The sequence below is a fragment of the Pleurodeles waltl genome, chromosome 4_2, assembly GCF_031143425.1.
Source record: "Pleurodeles waltl isolate 20211129_DDA chromosome 4_2, aPleWal1.hap1.20221129, whole genome shotgun sequence".
Classification (NCBI taxonomy): domain Eukaryota; kingdom Metazoa; phylum Chordata; class Amphibia; order Caudata; family Salamandridae; genus Pleurodeles; species Pleurodeles waltl.
This window is the reverse complement of record NC_090443.1, coordinates 89,076,875-89,093,572: the sequence shown is the minus strand read 5'-3', so window position 1 is coordinate 89,093,572 and position 16,698 is coordinate 89,076,875. Positions and strand designations below refer to the sequence as shown.

The window sequence follows — 16,698 nt, the reverse complement described above, 5'->3', positions numbered from 1 at the left end:
TGCTCATGCTTTGGGTTGACTGTGTCTGGGAACTGGGGTTGAGAGACGGCGAAACTGATAGGTAGGGTATCTAAGATTTGTGACAATTTAGTTTTAGATTAATAGGATTGTGTGTCTCACAAAGTTTGCATCCTTGGAATGGAGAGAACGGAATGTAGACTGTTGTGTGCATGTGGGTGAGACTGTGAGGAATGTGATGACGTAGGAGAGGTTGTTGGCGTGGACGGTTTGCGCTGTCGAGAGGAAGGGTTCTCTCATTGACCTATTTGCTCTACATTCCACTTTGAATAAAAGCTTTTGGTGTACATCACGCCGTGTCCTGCTTTGTTCTTAGAGATGGTTGACACACCATGTTGAAGGGTACTCTTCCTAACATTAAAGTTGCAGTTATATGTGTCAGTGTACATTGATTTACCTACTCTGCAAAATGCGTGACTTGTCGCAATAAAAATGTCCACAGCTTGACTATTTTCTTATTGCCTTTTTATTTTATTATCATGAAATTTTGCTAGCAAAACAAAAAGATTTACATATAAAAAATACACATACTTTATATATATATATACAAAAAAACAGCATACGAAATTGTAGGCACAGGTGACCGGCATGCAGCTAGTTAAAAAGCTTTATTTTCTTTAAAAACTCTTGTGTATGCAAAACATCAGTCCTTTAAAAAAACACAGCATTTGTTTGTTTTAATCAAATACAAAAAACGTACCATTATTTCTTTAAAAATAGAACAAACAATTTCTTTGGTTTTTTTTAAGTTAGCTCGAATGAGTAGAGCTACACTGACCCCACAACAATGTGTTTGCGTGCATGAGGGAAGCAGTGAGATTCTGGAAATTTGATGTAAACAGAGCCTCGTTGGCAGTGGAGCATCATGGGGAGGAAATGAAATAAACCTCCTTAATGGAGGAGGAAAAATATCTGTGAGTACCCTCGTGGAGCCTGGTTGTCCCTTTTAGCTCCATGCTGATGGCATATGAGGTATAAGTAGGAGTGAGGGACTAGTGAGCAAGAAGTAACGTGTATGGTTTAAAATCACGTACCTAAGGTGAAATACCTTGAACTGTCAAGGAATCAAGATGGCCGCACACAGATGCACATGAAAGTCCTTACACACAAACAACCATGAAATATAATATAATGGAGTCTCTCAAAAAATGGTGAAGAGCTATGGGATTCCTTGGTGTGCTTACCCAAAACTATCTGTTGCATGTCATTTTCTCTGAGGACCAATCCTCGAATTCTGCTACCCCTCGTTACACTCTGACCAGTCTCATATAATGAATCGCACCTCCATACCGGGATTTGTCTCGATTTAATGTTGACGAGTAACATTAGGGCCTATTGTATGCATCAGTCTAGTGTTATTTCCATTGCAAGTGCATAGGAATATCAGACGGTAACGTGTTAAATACATAGCATTGCCTTGGCAACTCTGCTGCCCTGGCGGGGGATTCGTGCCTGCAGAGTGTTTGTGGGCCCACTTGTTTTGTTTAGTTTTACCAACTCTGTGATACTGGGTGCCATGCTTTCTATAACGGTGGAAATGTTTATTGGGTTGGAGCAGTTCTGTGACCAGTTGTGTTTGATTCTATGTGTTCTCGGCGCATATTGACCAGTTGTTGTGTTCTAAGTACATATCGTTTTTTGTGCTATGTTGATCGTGTAATGATATAGAAGTTCTGCTCAGCTCTGCGGGATCCATAAGTATACATATTTTTGCATTATATAAGTTCTATAACATTAGATATATTATATATATTTTGCTTTGTTTGAGGTATCTAATTATATAGCATGTTTGCTGGATTCTAGATTATCTAATCATGTAAAGGTTTTGTTGGGTTTTATGAGTTTTTTACGCCCATTTTGCCGGGTTCTGTGAGTACTATAATAACACAGACCATTTGTTGGGTATGAAGAGTGTCAGCATTGTAATATGTTCACCTGTGTAATAGAGTCATGGTAATATTTTGCCAGGCGTAGTAGTGCACAAGTAATATAATCAGAGTATTTCCAGATTGCATGACTATTTTCGTCATCGTGACTACTCTCATTGTTGGGTTTGATGTGAGAAAGGAATCTTGAAATGGCACTGCCATTTTATCTTTTTGGGCAACTGGTTGCCACCAAGTAGTTTGAATTGTTCTGTGGATAATGTGATACCTTTGTAGAACTGCATTCACAGTCCATGGTATTACTATTCATGCAGCAACACTGGTGGACTTCTGTAGCGTGAGACAGAACTGTTAGAATCCATTAATACTACAATCGTGGAGGATGTTTTCTGGATTCCTGGAATACTGGATAGAACAAGGGTCCTGAACACAAGCCTTGTGGGACCTGCTCCAAGCAAACTTTTTAGGTTATCCAATGACTATGGAAACAATTTGCCTCTATGTTTAGTGTATGTAACTGTATCCAATGTAGATTTTTAGAAAATCTAGTGTAGGATCAACCATCCGAGGCCTACCCTTCATTAGCCCTTGTGATAATGGAAGGTTGTTGGTGTTCCGTCAGTCAAGTAATTGCTATTTTGATTCCCTCATGCCAGAGACTCATGATGCCTTTACTGTATCTTTTCAGTAGACCCTTTTAAGGTCATTATCTGTCCCTTTTAAAGGATTACAGGTATGGTACATCATTTTCTAGTTTTCTGTGATCTATTGTTGTGAAACTGCCGGCCAGCGACAGTGCAACTCTTTTCCAACCCATCACGTCATAAACACAAGTCTGCAAATAACTTGAAACTTAGGATGTGCCAGGGCAGCAGGTGTAGGAGAATTCCTGCCAACCTTTTACTGACCGCCTGCTCCTCAACTTGAACACTCTGCTGCCATGATCAAACAGTCAACTCACTATCAACAAAGGTCTCCCATTTGCCTGCAAATTTTTCTTGGGGCTGTGCATCATGTGTTGAAAGGCTATGCCCCAACGTTTAATATGTACCATGAGGTAGGCACAAAATGCTTAATTTGTTTGGCTTTTTATTCTGTGGTTTACAAAAACTATTAAATGTCACTTTATCTATAAAGACATTCACTCAACAAAGCTAAAACTGGGTTAAAGTTCACTTGAAAATGTTGAACTTTCCGTTATTCTTTTTTTTCTATCAAGTATTGCTCTGTTTCCCTCACTGGTTGGGGAAGCACTTGTTCCTGAACCAGGGGTCCTTTGCGATGATTTCCCCGCTGGCTGATATTTTTTTGGGTGGCCCAATGGTGTTCTAGAGCATTCCAACGATAAAATCAGCTTTCACAGGAACGGCCAGGTTACCCGTGGCTTTGGACAAAGGAGTTACTGCATTTCAGTTTCCTCCATCGGAATATATGCAGCTGCATCTGATTGTCCTCAGAGTGTATCAATGTGCATCCCACTCTCAAGAGATTGTATTGAGGAATTTGTTTTCTCCAGCCAATGATGTCAACATGGAGGTCATATCTCCAATGGCCATATTTGGCGTTCCGGACTGCATCATTACAGCAGAGTTCCGAGGTGTGGTAAGGCGGGAGGAAGTCTGGGATGAACCATGAAGGGCACTTGGACTCAGGCACTCAGGCATCAAGGAAGATGAGTCTGCATCATCAATAATTGCTGCAAAATCTATTTGGGTACTTTCCAAGTCCAAACTATCCAAAGAATTGGCAACTTGACCTTGAGGGTAAAGCACAGAGCTCGATCTCAGTTGGTCTATTACTGGATTGTACTGGCCTGGTCGTTGACTTTCACAGCTCATATGTTCGTGGGATTGGGGACCTGTCAACTTGTTATTCCCCACTTTGCTGGGAAGCATGGGGATCTGCCCAGAGCAATACATCATGGAAGAATTATCCGGTGTCTCTGGTTGAGCTTGAATTGGTGGAAGCCGAAGTAGTCTCCTTGGGCTGGTTTCTGAGGGTGGGTAGGTTGGGCTTAGCTGGGATGAGCTGCCCATACTGTTTTGTCTGCTCATTGGCTTGGGGCCACCAGGGGGACGTGGAACTACCCCTTGACGGAAACACTGTGTTCCTGGGCTCATCAAGGGTTTGCTGTGGACAGACTGATTGTCCTGCGAAACAGGGCTCATCAGATTACACTGTGGTGACTTGTCTTGGTAATTCATATACTTTGGACTCATGTACGGTTGGGCTTCTGAGCCATGCAGGACATTAACTTGGCCAGTGTCAACGCCTTCTCCGTTGAAGCTCATCAGATTTTCGTTTTTATGCTGCTCTTCCCACATCAGTGCTTGCTGAGACTGCACGTAGTTTCTGACCATCATTTCCTTGACTTGCATCATTGGGGTCTGTGGTCTTCTTCCTTGCTGATTTAGCATTTCAGGGTTCGACCCCAGATTTAGACAGGCACCTTGCTGGTTTTCAGCTGTTCCCTGGTAGTCACAACTCATGTCACTTGGCACAATAGCCATCACATTAGACTGGGGAAGATCATGCTGGTGCAGCTGCTGCTCCATTGATTGTTTTGCATTCTGGCATGAGGTCATGGCTGGCACTGATTGATGAAACTGCTGCTCTGGTTTGATATGCATCTGCCCTAAATGGTTGAACCTCTGGCCATGTGGAAACATTCCCTGCTGGCTTGGACCACTGTGCGCCACACTGGATGCCTTAGAATGCGGGGATGGCCTACAGTTGGGGTACTGACCTTGACATTGACTTCCTGAAACCATAGTGGGATGCATCATTGTCTGGTTTGGGTCGGCCACCATGCCTATGTTACCTGAGCTGATTTCATTCCACTGGACGGGCCCATTAGTGTTGCTTTGTACATTTGATGTACTTTGGAAGTGCTGAGCTCGATTGTTCATCTGGCACTGGTTTCGATTGAAATCTGATGAGACCAGACCATTATCCAACCCTGATTGGTTCTCTGGGTTTACCATTAAATTGCCTATGACTCTGGGAGATGCACTGTAAAGGTGTGAATTGTGCATGTTCATGCCTTGAGACTGGCAGTTGAAATTGATATGTTCGTTGGTGTTAGGCACAGTAGATTCTGGGTCAGGATATGTTGTGTATGGCTCCATCTGATTATGGGCACCTACAGTTTGTTCGCTGGCGTGACTGAATCCATCTATACCCACTGATTCCATGAAGACATTTTCTGTGATGCTAGGAGGTCGCGGAGAGAAGATGTGCCGCTGGAGACTAGCATCAGATCCACTAAATTGCTGCTGAAGGGCTGTCATTTGCCTGTTCATAACCCCTGTGTTCATGTTGGTCATGCTTTTGAACCTCTGTACTTTTAGGACAGCTTGCTGTTCTACGCCACTTCTTGCAGGGTCACTGGCTCGCCTAACACTGCCTCCTGGTGCCAGATGTGGATGAATAATGCCTGTACCAAAGGTGTGATACTCGTTGGCACTGTGCCTTCGTTGAGGAGCTCCCATTGGAAATGAAGGCATGGGTGCCCCATGGTAGTCTCCTCCATAACCCATTCTTGTGTTTGCCACCATTCGCTCCATGTTGGGCAGTGGAGTAGGTGGGGGACCACCTGTTGCGGCTGCATACTTGGCCTTTAGTCTGTACTGCTGTGCTGGTGTGAAGTTGGATAATCCTGGGAGGCCACCACAATGACTGGCCTCGCTGGACCTGCGTGAGACATCTGTGGAACCAGAGTCATATGGGTCCCCCATGGCTATGCCATTGGGAGGACCTAAACATTCACCAGACTGCTGATTGACGAGGTAAGGGGACACCATCGAGGACCTTCTGCTTACAGTGTAGGCTGAACTCATGGTGCTGGTAGTGCTATTGCGCCGCTCGTTATGCTGATTCATGGAGTTCAGGTCATTTGCAGATAGCTCCATCAGTCGGCGATTGGGAGCCATCAGTGGCATCCCACAGGCATCTCCCTGTGAACCTGAAAAAACAATTGCAAAAGTTTTTAGCACACCTATAAGTACCTTTACCATTCAGAACTATCTCAAAGTGAAGTGGTAACTTTATGTAGCATTTCCTTTGGTATTCATTTTTCTGTGCATGCTCTAACTTTTTATAATGAAAGGAGCTAAGCAACAAGAGAATATGGGTTTCTACAGGACAATACAGTTTTGTTTAAGGAAGAAAACTGGTGCAAGGACCACAGCCTGGTTAGAAAGATGAGGACCATCACTGAATGTGGTAATAAGATTTCAAGGGCTGTAGTGGTTGTGCTCACGCTCGGTGTTTTTAGCTCCTGTCGCTATTACTTTCCAGAAATAGAAATTAATTATTCTTAAATTTCAGTGTGATGAATTGTAGTTGGATACATAGATTACGTTAGTTTAATTCTAGGACTGATTTAAAAGAGATATAAAGGCTGATTTAAATGAGAACCCAAAAATTAAAAAAACTAGAGACTGATTTAGTGAGATCTAGATACTCGTTAGTAGACCTACAAACTGATTTAGTGCAAATATTGAAACTGATTGAGCAGAGATCTAAATACAGGTTCAACACAGATCTGCAGACCTACTTAGAAGAGATTACAGCATGATTTAATATTGTTTTCAAACTGATTAGGTTGATATCTGCTGATATATTAAGGAAGGAATCATTTAACAGAGATTTCTCACCTGTCGGCTGAGGAAAGAGCTAGAAATTACTTTAGTGGGGATCTACAAAATAATTTTGCAGGGATCTAGAGACTGATTCAGCACATCTCTACACACCAGCAGTGACGCAGAGGCTGATTTCCTAGAGAGGGAGAGTCTGGTTTAGTGGAGACCTGTGGAATGATTTAACAAAGATGTAACGGTGCATTTAGCAAATCTGTAGAGGCTGAATATGCTTAGATTTAAGGGATGATTTAGTGGACGAATTGAAACTGATTTAATGGCGATCTAATGGCTGATTTAATGGAAATCTCTACACTAAATAAGGTGGAATCTAGAAAAGTTTGAGGAGGGATTTAGAAGCTGACGTAGATAATAGTACTTAGAAGGTCTGTAAACTGATTTTATTTTGCACAAATGACATAACGCATACATTTATTTAGAGAACGGTGCCTACAAGGAGTCTTAACCGCACATCTTTGCAGAGTGTTCCATATGGAGGAGGTCATCCTTTTGAGTACCTGGGCCTTGCACCCACCATATCTCGAGAATATGAGGTTATAATATGAAAACAAGACAGCAGCACAAGCTCGAAAACAGGCACACTGCAGCTGAGCATTACAAGACTATGAACGTGAAGCTACTTTCATTTCTAAAAACGTTCTCCATACCTGATATATTGTGTCCATGGGAAACTCCAGCATGCTGCCCACCTTCTAATAAAACACCAAAACACTTCTAGTATCAGCTATTTGCCCATGCTTGCCTCCTCCCTTTATTTAGAAAACTAAACAAAATCCAACTGCTAATCTTGATTAACTCGTTTTCTGTAATGGCACTATTCCTGCAGTGGGGCAGAGGATGAGATCAGGAGGAGGGAATGGCAGGTAGGCCTTGTCAGCTTCCTGGCACTGTTTCAGTTCGAGTACTACATGTGTGCCCTTTCCACTCTGGGTACTCTGTGCTTTTGTGTGATCATAGGGCACATGAAACACATTTAGATGAATGCTGCAGTGGTACTCATATTGTGATTATGCGAATGGCTTCTTCATGACTCAGTGCGTTGACACAGGCATGTAGGTTTTGAGTATATTCTTCAACAATTATTATAAGGCATGCTGGTCCCCAGGGAAGAGAGATGTTCCTGAACCCCTTAGTGAGTACCTCCTTTAAGGTTTTATTAAGGGGAAACTTACAAATGTGGGAAAGCCTAAGTGCGTAATTGCAACAACGATCTAAAAGCTTATCCCACCTTCTGTGAGTAATTTTGGCCATCCAATAAATTAGAAAATCCAATTGTTATGTTCCATAAATTAACCAATGGATCAATATCGCACCGCAGTGTTGGACTACCTAAGAATAGTGGGTTATCATCAGGAAAAAAGCAGCTGTGTCACAGGCAAAACCCAGCTCACGTCACTCACCGTTGCTCGGAAGGCTGGGTAGCTTTACAGGTTTGGTGGGCTGGGTCATCTTTCGCAGCTGCTTGAGTTTGTCGATTCGCAAGTTCTCTAACTTCTTGAGCGCTGACATGCCAGCATGGCCCACCGACTCCACAGAGGGGATATCCTCCAGCGTGGACAAGTCCTCGAAGCTGCCACCGGTGTTCAAATTCATTTCCACGCCACTGTCATTGTTGTTGGCACTACCAAGCGGAGAGCGCTCACTACTGCAAGAGGACTGGCCGCCGGGGCTATGCTGCGGTTTCTGAAAAGCAACAAACAGTTTTATTGGCCAAAGATTGAATATGCCACGCACGTGTAGTTACAGATTGGCTTATTTGAAAAAACGCTGGTATGGCTGCAAAGATCATCATGTCATGCCTTCTAGGCTTTGGGTTCTTTGTCTCTGTAGGGATTCATATAGATACATATGGATACAGAGAATGCAAAGCCCAAGGATGGTTTGGTCCTATGTGTGTATGGTCCTACACCTAGGAGCGACAGACTGCCTGGACATAGATCTTATTAGGGGAACCTAGGAAAAGCTCTAAACCCCCAGTACGTTTGCAGAAGGAAAGGCCGCTTGGCACTGGTTGGCCTTTTATGTTTCTCCTTGGTAGAATGCTTGGGGTGTAGGGTAGGCTGGGAACTAACGTAGCCCTCTAAAATATTGTGACACCAGTACCCAGTGACAATAGCCATTCAGTCTGACAATCTGCAATGGTGTTTCGGGGCAGATGCCAGTTAGCTGAGTACTCCAGGAAGCACGTTTTGATAAATGGGGCTAAATGCAGTGTTTTTCACTATGGGGTTTGCCATAGTACCCAATAGCATTATTCCTCTTCAGCTGCTAGACCTAGCCGCATTGTTCAGCCCTCAGGGAAATCTCCTGACCGTCCATGAGGTACTCTATTTCTCCTAGGAGGGAGAGGCTGATCCAGTTCTGGATTCTCTACCTGTTCATGGCAGCATGCATGGAAAAGTCATGATGATGCAGTGCCTGGGAAGAGCCATGAAGCTGGGATGATCACATTAGGTGCAAACCTGGGCAGGACAAGGTTCGTTGGAATTCCATCAAAGATTAGCGGACCCACCAATGCTAGGCAGGGCGGACGATGGTGGCAGGGATCCTTTATGTGCCTCTCACTCTAGGTACAAAGCCAGGGCATACAGGGCAGATTGGGATCTTGTGTGCATGTGGCACTCTAATACACAGCCTGGAAGGAAGAATTTGGTTGGGATCCCATATGTGTTTAGCATTGTGGGCACAGAGCCTGGGAAGAAGATGCAGTTTAGGTCAGTGCCACTGGAATTAGGTTATTATGCAGCCGTGGCATCTTCCCCATTATTATGGATTTGCTGCACTTCCAATATAATCTTTCATTTGCTGTATACTTTGCAGATTTCAGCAAAACAATTATTCCTAGTTGAAATCGAGTAAAAGTTACAAAAAACACTGACATGCATATTTCGGCTGCATGGAAATGTGTTTGCAAAGGTTAACTGGTCATCATATTTCAGTGGTTGATTGCTCTATTTAAGTCATTTTCTTGCAGCACAATTTTGTTCACCCCATGCCACATAATTTAGTTCTCCGCTGCTACATATTTCCAATAGCCCTTATTTAGGTTTAGGTACAGAACTTGAGAGGGAATGGATGGTTAGGATTCTGTGCTGGCATGGTAGGAAAGGCTGGTTGTGTGGTTTCTTTAGTAATACATTAGATTGAGTACTTTTGATGGATCCCTATATCTCCAAAATGAGCAGAATGCTCAGTTTATGTCCTTGCTTACCAACGCCCCCTCTGGCACCATCAGTTTGCCCTCCTCTCGCCTGCCGTCCACCTCCTGCTCTCCGCTTGGTCCTGCCAGAGTCCTCAACCCATCAGTTCCCCCAAGGGTTCTCATGATGCCCTCTCCTCTGTGCTTCTTGGTGATGTGCGCCTCGGGGCCGTGCACTGTCTTCACATGCTTGCGCAGCGAACTGGGGTCTGTGTACCTCTTGGTACAGCCGGGGATCTTGCACACGTAGGGTTTCTGGGACAAGAAGAGAGGATCAATAAAAGAGAGCATTTTTCCAAATAAAGCAATTATTTGTGAACAGATTTTAAAACAAGGCATCAGTAGCCCACCTCAGGGCAGAAATGCTTTTGCTTTTTCGAGGTGTTTGCTTTTAAACACACTACTAAATCAAATGCTCCCTACGATGGGGCTCACTGAGTAGCAGCATGTTGACTTATTATATCCCGGCCAGTTATGCCCCCCAAGTACCCTCGCCAGTGGTGCTGGAACAGTTTTCATAGTGCGGGCGCTGCCATAAATGTTACATCATAACACAGTTGTAGGGATTGCTAAAAAGAGTTGCACAAAGAACAAGTGTAGCAAATGTATTCAGTAGGAGTGTGTTAAGGGTTTAGTATGTAATTGGTGGTGCATACTGTTGCAAACATATTACTAAAGTATGGCATGTTCGTGCACTGCCCTGTACAGACAGTGCATTTTCTATTGAAATGGCCACTAAATTGGCTGCGCAGACATGGAGTTTTGCTGACAAAACCATACAGCGTGCAAACAATAACATGTGGACATCGGGTTTCAATGAATATTTCATTCATGCATCACAAACAGTATTGATTTGTTTTGACCTTATTAAAATTTTAGCACTACTACAAATAGCTTCATTTGTGTTTTCGTACCTGCTGATATATTCTGAAATATTTGTACAGTCCATTTACAGATAGTTACATTTTATTTTGCATTACAAAAATGACATCCTCAGCCTTTCTTTGTACACTCCCTGTGGCCTAGCAAGATTGTCGCAGTTCAGTTTACAAAATCCTATCACTCTGCAGTCAGGGAAAGAAAAGTGACATTCGTAACAAAGATACCGCGTACGGACGGTCACTCCTAATCTCAAGGACGTATCATGGTCCTGCAACTCTCCATTCCTGCTGTACATCTTTTTACAAACCTTTGATGTCTCACTTTCTCTGGAGATTCGCTAGAGGAGACAACCTTTTGGAGCAATTGCATCATTTAATCTGTTCCATATACTAGACACAGCTTTCTTATATTACGGACCTTCACTTATATGGACACAACTTTGCTGACGTCTTGGCCTTGAAAATGTCTCGGTGTGACGAAACACGTGTTGGCTGTTAATGAAAGTATTTACTATCAGAGGCTACTACTGTTCGCTGTATATGAACGAACTGGTTACTCAGAGCCAATGTTGACGGTATTAAAAAATACAAATTGACAACGGAGAAGATTACTGTATTATCTAAGTACTGATTTCAAACACTTTATACTCTATTTCTGGTTCTAAATACTTGTGTTATGAGTGCTGTGGTATCAGCTGGATATGTGTATATTGTGTATTCTCATAATACATAATTGTTTTCTGCCTCAAGGTAGTAAGGCAATTGACTGTATAGCGCCACTCCCATCAGGCACTACTTACATTATATAATGGACACACCAAGGAAGTGCTGGTATCTTACCATTACTACCACTTTCCAATGTTTGCACAAGGGAAAGAAAAGTAAACACCAAGTACTTTTTAAATGCAGTTTCATTTCCGTCAAAGAAAATGGGCCACATTAAAAAAAGTTTACTTTATTAAAATGGGATCACAGACATGCTCACCACAACAGGACACCATCACTGTGATGGCATCCAATTGTAATCACAATTTGCAAGTTTCCTCATGGATATTGATGAGGTAGGTCAGAGAGCAGCCCAATATGATTTGGAATTTTGTGAACCAACTCATTATTAGAAGATTGAGTTTGCAAAATTATTTTTAATTTGTAAAAAATCAGTGCAGAGTTTGCAACTATTTTTTGTGAATGGAAATTTTGGACATCAGGCCTTTACTTCCTACTTCCATCTTGTTTTCTGCGTATCTGTGGACATCCCTTTGATGAAATATTTGATGATCATATCGGTTCAGGTTGTTTTTTTGAGGGTGTGTGCTCTGGGTCAATGATGAATGTTTAGAATTCACACAAGCATTTCGGAAAAGAAAAAACATTTTTGATATGTTAGTAAAGGAAGTTAGTTGAATGAAGAAGGTTGTTGAGCCTGACCTTCCTAATGAGTTTTGCTGACCTGGCAGAAATAATTATGTGTATGTAACGACTAACCAAGAACACCATTACCTCAATCTCATTCCAAAAGCAAATTGTTAGTGGTTCTGTAAGTAAAGTTGCCGTGGTCGCTATAGATAACATGAACTTCTACGGTCAGGAGTCAGAACTACGAAGAATTCTCTGACATTCAACAATACACATGTGTGACCAATGTCTACAGCAGAAACACAAATTGGGAATATCTGTTCTTGGAATTGGAGCATTTCTAGAGCCCGAGTTAAAATATGGATTGCTATCAGGGAATGTCCATATTTTAACTCGGGCTCTGGAAATGCACCAATTTGAAGAACAGGTCTGGGAGCCTGGTGTCCATACAACACACCCAGCCAACCACAAGCTAGGTCAGTGGACTGGAGCCATCATGAATACAAGTTAATGGCTTGACAGGCTCTGAAACCCCAACGTATGTGGCTATGCAGCTTGCCCAAACCCGAAAAACTGATTTAAAAAAATATACATGGTGAGAAAGGTTTTGGGGTAATTTAAATACTGAATATATCTGCATTTGCACATCTCATCCTTTGGGTATTAAGGGGTAGTTTTCTAAATCTTCAATGAGTTGTTCGGTGAATATGAATGACTGTCAGATGTCACACTAACAGGTAGACTTCCTCAAGCTCTGGCATGACTTCTAGCATGCCTTTTGGCTGCAACCTTAAAAGGACACGCTGACAGAAAACACATCTTCTGAATTTATGGTAGTAACGCAAGCAGGGTGGCATGATACCTGAATATTGTGGACTTGATGTTTCACATAAATTTAGTGTCTTAAATATCGTTTATGAAACTATCACCCTCTGGGGTCAATATCAGATAATCTGCAGTCAGCTCCACAGTATTTTTGCATGTGTATTTAAGGAAACAATATTTATGTCAGATATTTTTCTCAACGTTATTCAGACATACAGTCAGGAGGGCAGGGCAGTATGGCATTACAGGTGGAGTTATAGGAATCCTGCTTTCTACCGCCTCACTGCTACCCTCCACTGACAGGGCAGAGACCTGCCCACTCTGTACCTCGTTTGAGTGGGTTCGGTTCTGATGCTTAGCCCGGTCAGACGCATTGGAAAAGGCCTTGTTGCAGCCCTCGTGCTCACAGACATACGGCTTTTCGCCCGTGTGGGACCGCAGGTGGGTTTTCAGGTTCTCCAGCCGTGAGTAGGCCTTGTTACAGCCCTCGAACTGTAAAACAAAACACAGAGGAAAATGAGGCTCCACTTCCATTCGCGATTACGAGGCATCACCATGTTTGACAATACAACAGCTCAACGGTGAGAAGAGGGTACTTATGTCTGTAATTCAGATGCATCGTTGGTGTCCACAGATAAAGACCGTGTGGCCTTAGGTTACGTCCATGCCCAATTTAACACAGTAAAGAAACTATGAAGTCTCAAAATCTGTTGTACTCCGCTGCAATACGTTTTATCCTATTACTTTTTTAAATACCACAGAGCTGTTTAAATGTTCATAATCTGGGGACTTTCTCACAAGCATTGTGCATCTTTAGGCCAGGAACATTATTACTGACTCCTCTGAACCCCACTCATGTTTCGAAGGCCTAACACAAAATTTCCAGATTTTCCCATAAACCAACCTAACTGTGAGTTTCGATTTCTGTACCTTAATGTGGCCAGTCCTTTAGCTTCTTGCCAACAATACTTCCTAAATCAATCTCTTTTGGTAGGGGTTTTCATAAATTCTTTAATCCCAGATTTTATATTTGTGCTTTTTCACTTTCCACAGTAAATATCATTAGGTGAGGAATATGGCCTTTGTTCCCAATTAGTGCTCCCACTAATAATAATGAGTTAGATAATACGGGTTCTTCCCTCTCAGTTAAACACTCTTCCCATTCTGGATTTATTGTTCACACCCTCGTTGTCAGCTGAACCTTGTACACACCCACTTGTGCATCCCTTTGACACTTTGCCGCGATATGTGGTTACTCACCGTACATTTGTGGGGTTTCTCGCCCGTGTGCCTCCGCATGTGGACCACAAGCATGTACTGTGCTTTGAAGGGCCTCTGCTCCCGCGAGCAGTCCAGCCAGTGGCACACAAACTCTTTCTTCTCACCGTGGATGTGCTCGTTGTTGATGTGCTGGAGAGGAAAGGGAGCAGACAATCGGTCAGTCTTTGGCCTTCTGGGGACGATGTGTTGCGCTTGATCCATCAGAGGACATTGAAAGAAAAATGATCGGCGCTGAAATTTATATTTCAGAAGGTATGGGTATCGTGGCCATTCGGCAGTAACTAGGATAAATAGGGTCAAGCCTTCTCCTCATGCTAATAGCCCTTTGATCGAGGAGCACTGTTGCTCAATTAAACTAGTTGCAAACATGATGTCCTTGGACAAATTATACTACTGCACTGCTGAAGAGGCAATTTGTGGGAGGTGATGCCAAAACTGTGAGGCTACATAGAGCAGATTAAAGTTTCTTTTTTTTCTAAAGTAGGGACATTGCCTACATTTTTGGCAGGTGGCACCAGTGGCACCCATGTCATATATCCAATTTTCTAAAGATCAATTCCTTGAAATGAACATTGACTGATCACATTGATGTTTTACTCAAGAGCTGCAGTAACAGGACGGGTACTCTTTCTATTCTGTATTTTCCCAAGAACTCGAGGGTAGAAACTCACATGCACAAGCTGTTCCTGTAGGTCAAACTCCTTGCTGCAGCCTTCCCAGTGGCAGTTTGTTTCATACACCACGTCCGCTTCTAGTTTTCCATCCTCTTTATCGAGGTCATCCCGGCCATCCAGCATCCCGAGCAGAGGGTCCTATAGAAAGGCAAAACACATCGTCAACCATCAGCAAGAAGCAACAGAGAACTGTTAATAAGAATAGAGCCTAGAGCATACACTGTAGGCCATCAATGCATTGAAAGGTGCTAGGGTGTGGGCGCATGGCCTCCAAGCACTGCATCAACAAAGTGTGCTTACAACACTGTGTCTTGGTGCACATCAAACCTCCGCAGTAGGGTGAGGGGCGTTCAAGTCTCTGCTTGTTAAATCCTACGTCTCGCTGCTAAGAGTGAAATGCCACCTAGGATTCTGCTAAATAAATCTGATAATAGCTTTTAAGAAACATTTCAAACTTTTCAAAAAAGTTGCCAGATTTGCTGAGCAAATTTTAAAAAGTTGCACTTGATAACGTAAAAAATACGACGCAGGCTAGGCTTCTGATGAAAGAAAAGCCTCACCTTTTGCCGTGAGTAAATGTGCAACATAAAGGATTTAAAAGAGATTTTAGAATTGTATGATGGAATCATTGTACGATGTTCTTAATTACCATGGGCAACAATCCATATAAATTCTTTAATTACTTACTGGTATAGCCAGTACTTTAGGCCCATATTTCCTCATTCCAATTGTAGACAGAGGTGAATCTTCTTTTGCCATACAGGCACTCCATTGCTATAGTCCTTTCCATCAAAACAAATTAGACCCCTCACACACTTGCTGGTATGCATAATATATTCGGAGCATCTACTCTGAAGACATCCTCACTTGTCCTCATGCCTCCAGGTCTGCTGCACTAATTGACTATACGTGGAGTTGGAAGGCTCCTACATAATGACTCAGAGAAGAAAAGATGGACTCAGAGTTGTGGAATTACGGATAAGTAATACAAATATTATTTCTGCTTAGGTGGTTGTAACATACGCCTACTTGATGTCCTACATGGGGTAAATTGTTATTGAAGAAACTGGTGACTGGTTGGGGAGATGGACTTGCTTAAATCCGTAATGACTGGGACGAGATTTTGGAACATAATTAAGCTGCCCTTGAGCAAATCCTTGTGAATTCCATTTATACAAACTTCTAAAAGATACTCCAGGATCTCTCGATGGTTCTCAAAATCATATAACGGTTAACCCAACCGCACATTTACCCCAAGTTTATTGTCCGCACCACTGCGGTCACCTCTGTACTAGGTCATGCATAGCCAAGTAGAGATCCACAGAGAGAGGGTACAAAGGGAAATGTGCCAGCATCGAGTCGCACAATAGGTCTACATGACACGGTTTCACAGCACAGGGGATCTAGAGAAAACCTGGTACACCACTCAATGCACGGAGAAGTGGGGCACTGACATGTGAGGCATGAGGGAGAAGTAGCACAATGAGGATGGCTTCACCTGTGTCCCTGTCGACGCCGGGCTTGAGACGTCTCCCTCAGACCGTTCCTCCAGACATTTCCCATTTAGAGAGTCAAGACCGGGAGTACCCAGTGGCTCCAACTTCATCTGCAAGGTCCCATAAAGGAAAATAAAATAAATCTAATTACACATCTAGGTGAAGGCACACATCCTATCTTTCCATAGCTGCGGTCTCGCTGTGAATTACACTATGCTTGCTGCCCGGCTGGAAGTCACCGACACAAACACACTCAGTTCACAAAAAAGCGATGCTATGTTGTTAGCTTTAGAGTAGCATCAAGAGGCCATATCACTGCAAATATCCTATTTATTTAAATAAACTCTTCAAATCTCCTGCATAATATCACTGAAAAAAGATGATCTCCATGTTGCCAGTGTCATGTCCAAAAATCAACATT

General features: G+C 42.8%; 1 protein-coding gene across 3 annotated transcripts in view; it reads right to left on the bottom strand.

Moving 5' to 3' along the window:
- Positions 1–466: 466 nt before the first annotated feature.
- Positions 467–16,698, bottom strand: part of GLI1 (GLI family zinc finger 1) — a 199,493-nt gene continuing 183,261 nt past the window's right edge. For all 3 annotated transcript variants that reach the window (XM_069230796.1, XM_069230795.1, XM_069230797.1), the window contains 7 exons: positions 16,280–16,387; positions 14,779–14,919; positions 14,087–14,236; positions 13,154–13,318; positions 9,777–10,019; positions 7,966–8,248; positions 467–5,868 (listed from right to left, as the gene is read on the bottom strand). In XM_069230796.1, coding sequence (XP_069086897.1) covers positions 3,386–5,868; positions 7,966–8,248; positions 9,777–10,019; positions 13,154–13,318; positions 14,087–14,236; positions 14,779–14,919; positions 16,280–16,387 — 3,573 coding nt within the window. In that variant the 3' untranslated portion in view covers positions 467–3,385. The remainder of the gene's footprint in view (positions 5,869–7,965; positions 8,249–9,776; positions 10,020–13,153; positions 13,319–14,086; positions 14,237–14,778; positions 14,920–16,279; positions 16,388–16,698) is intronic.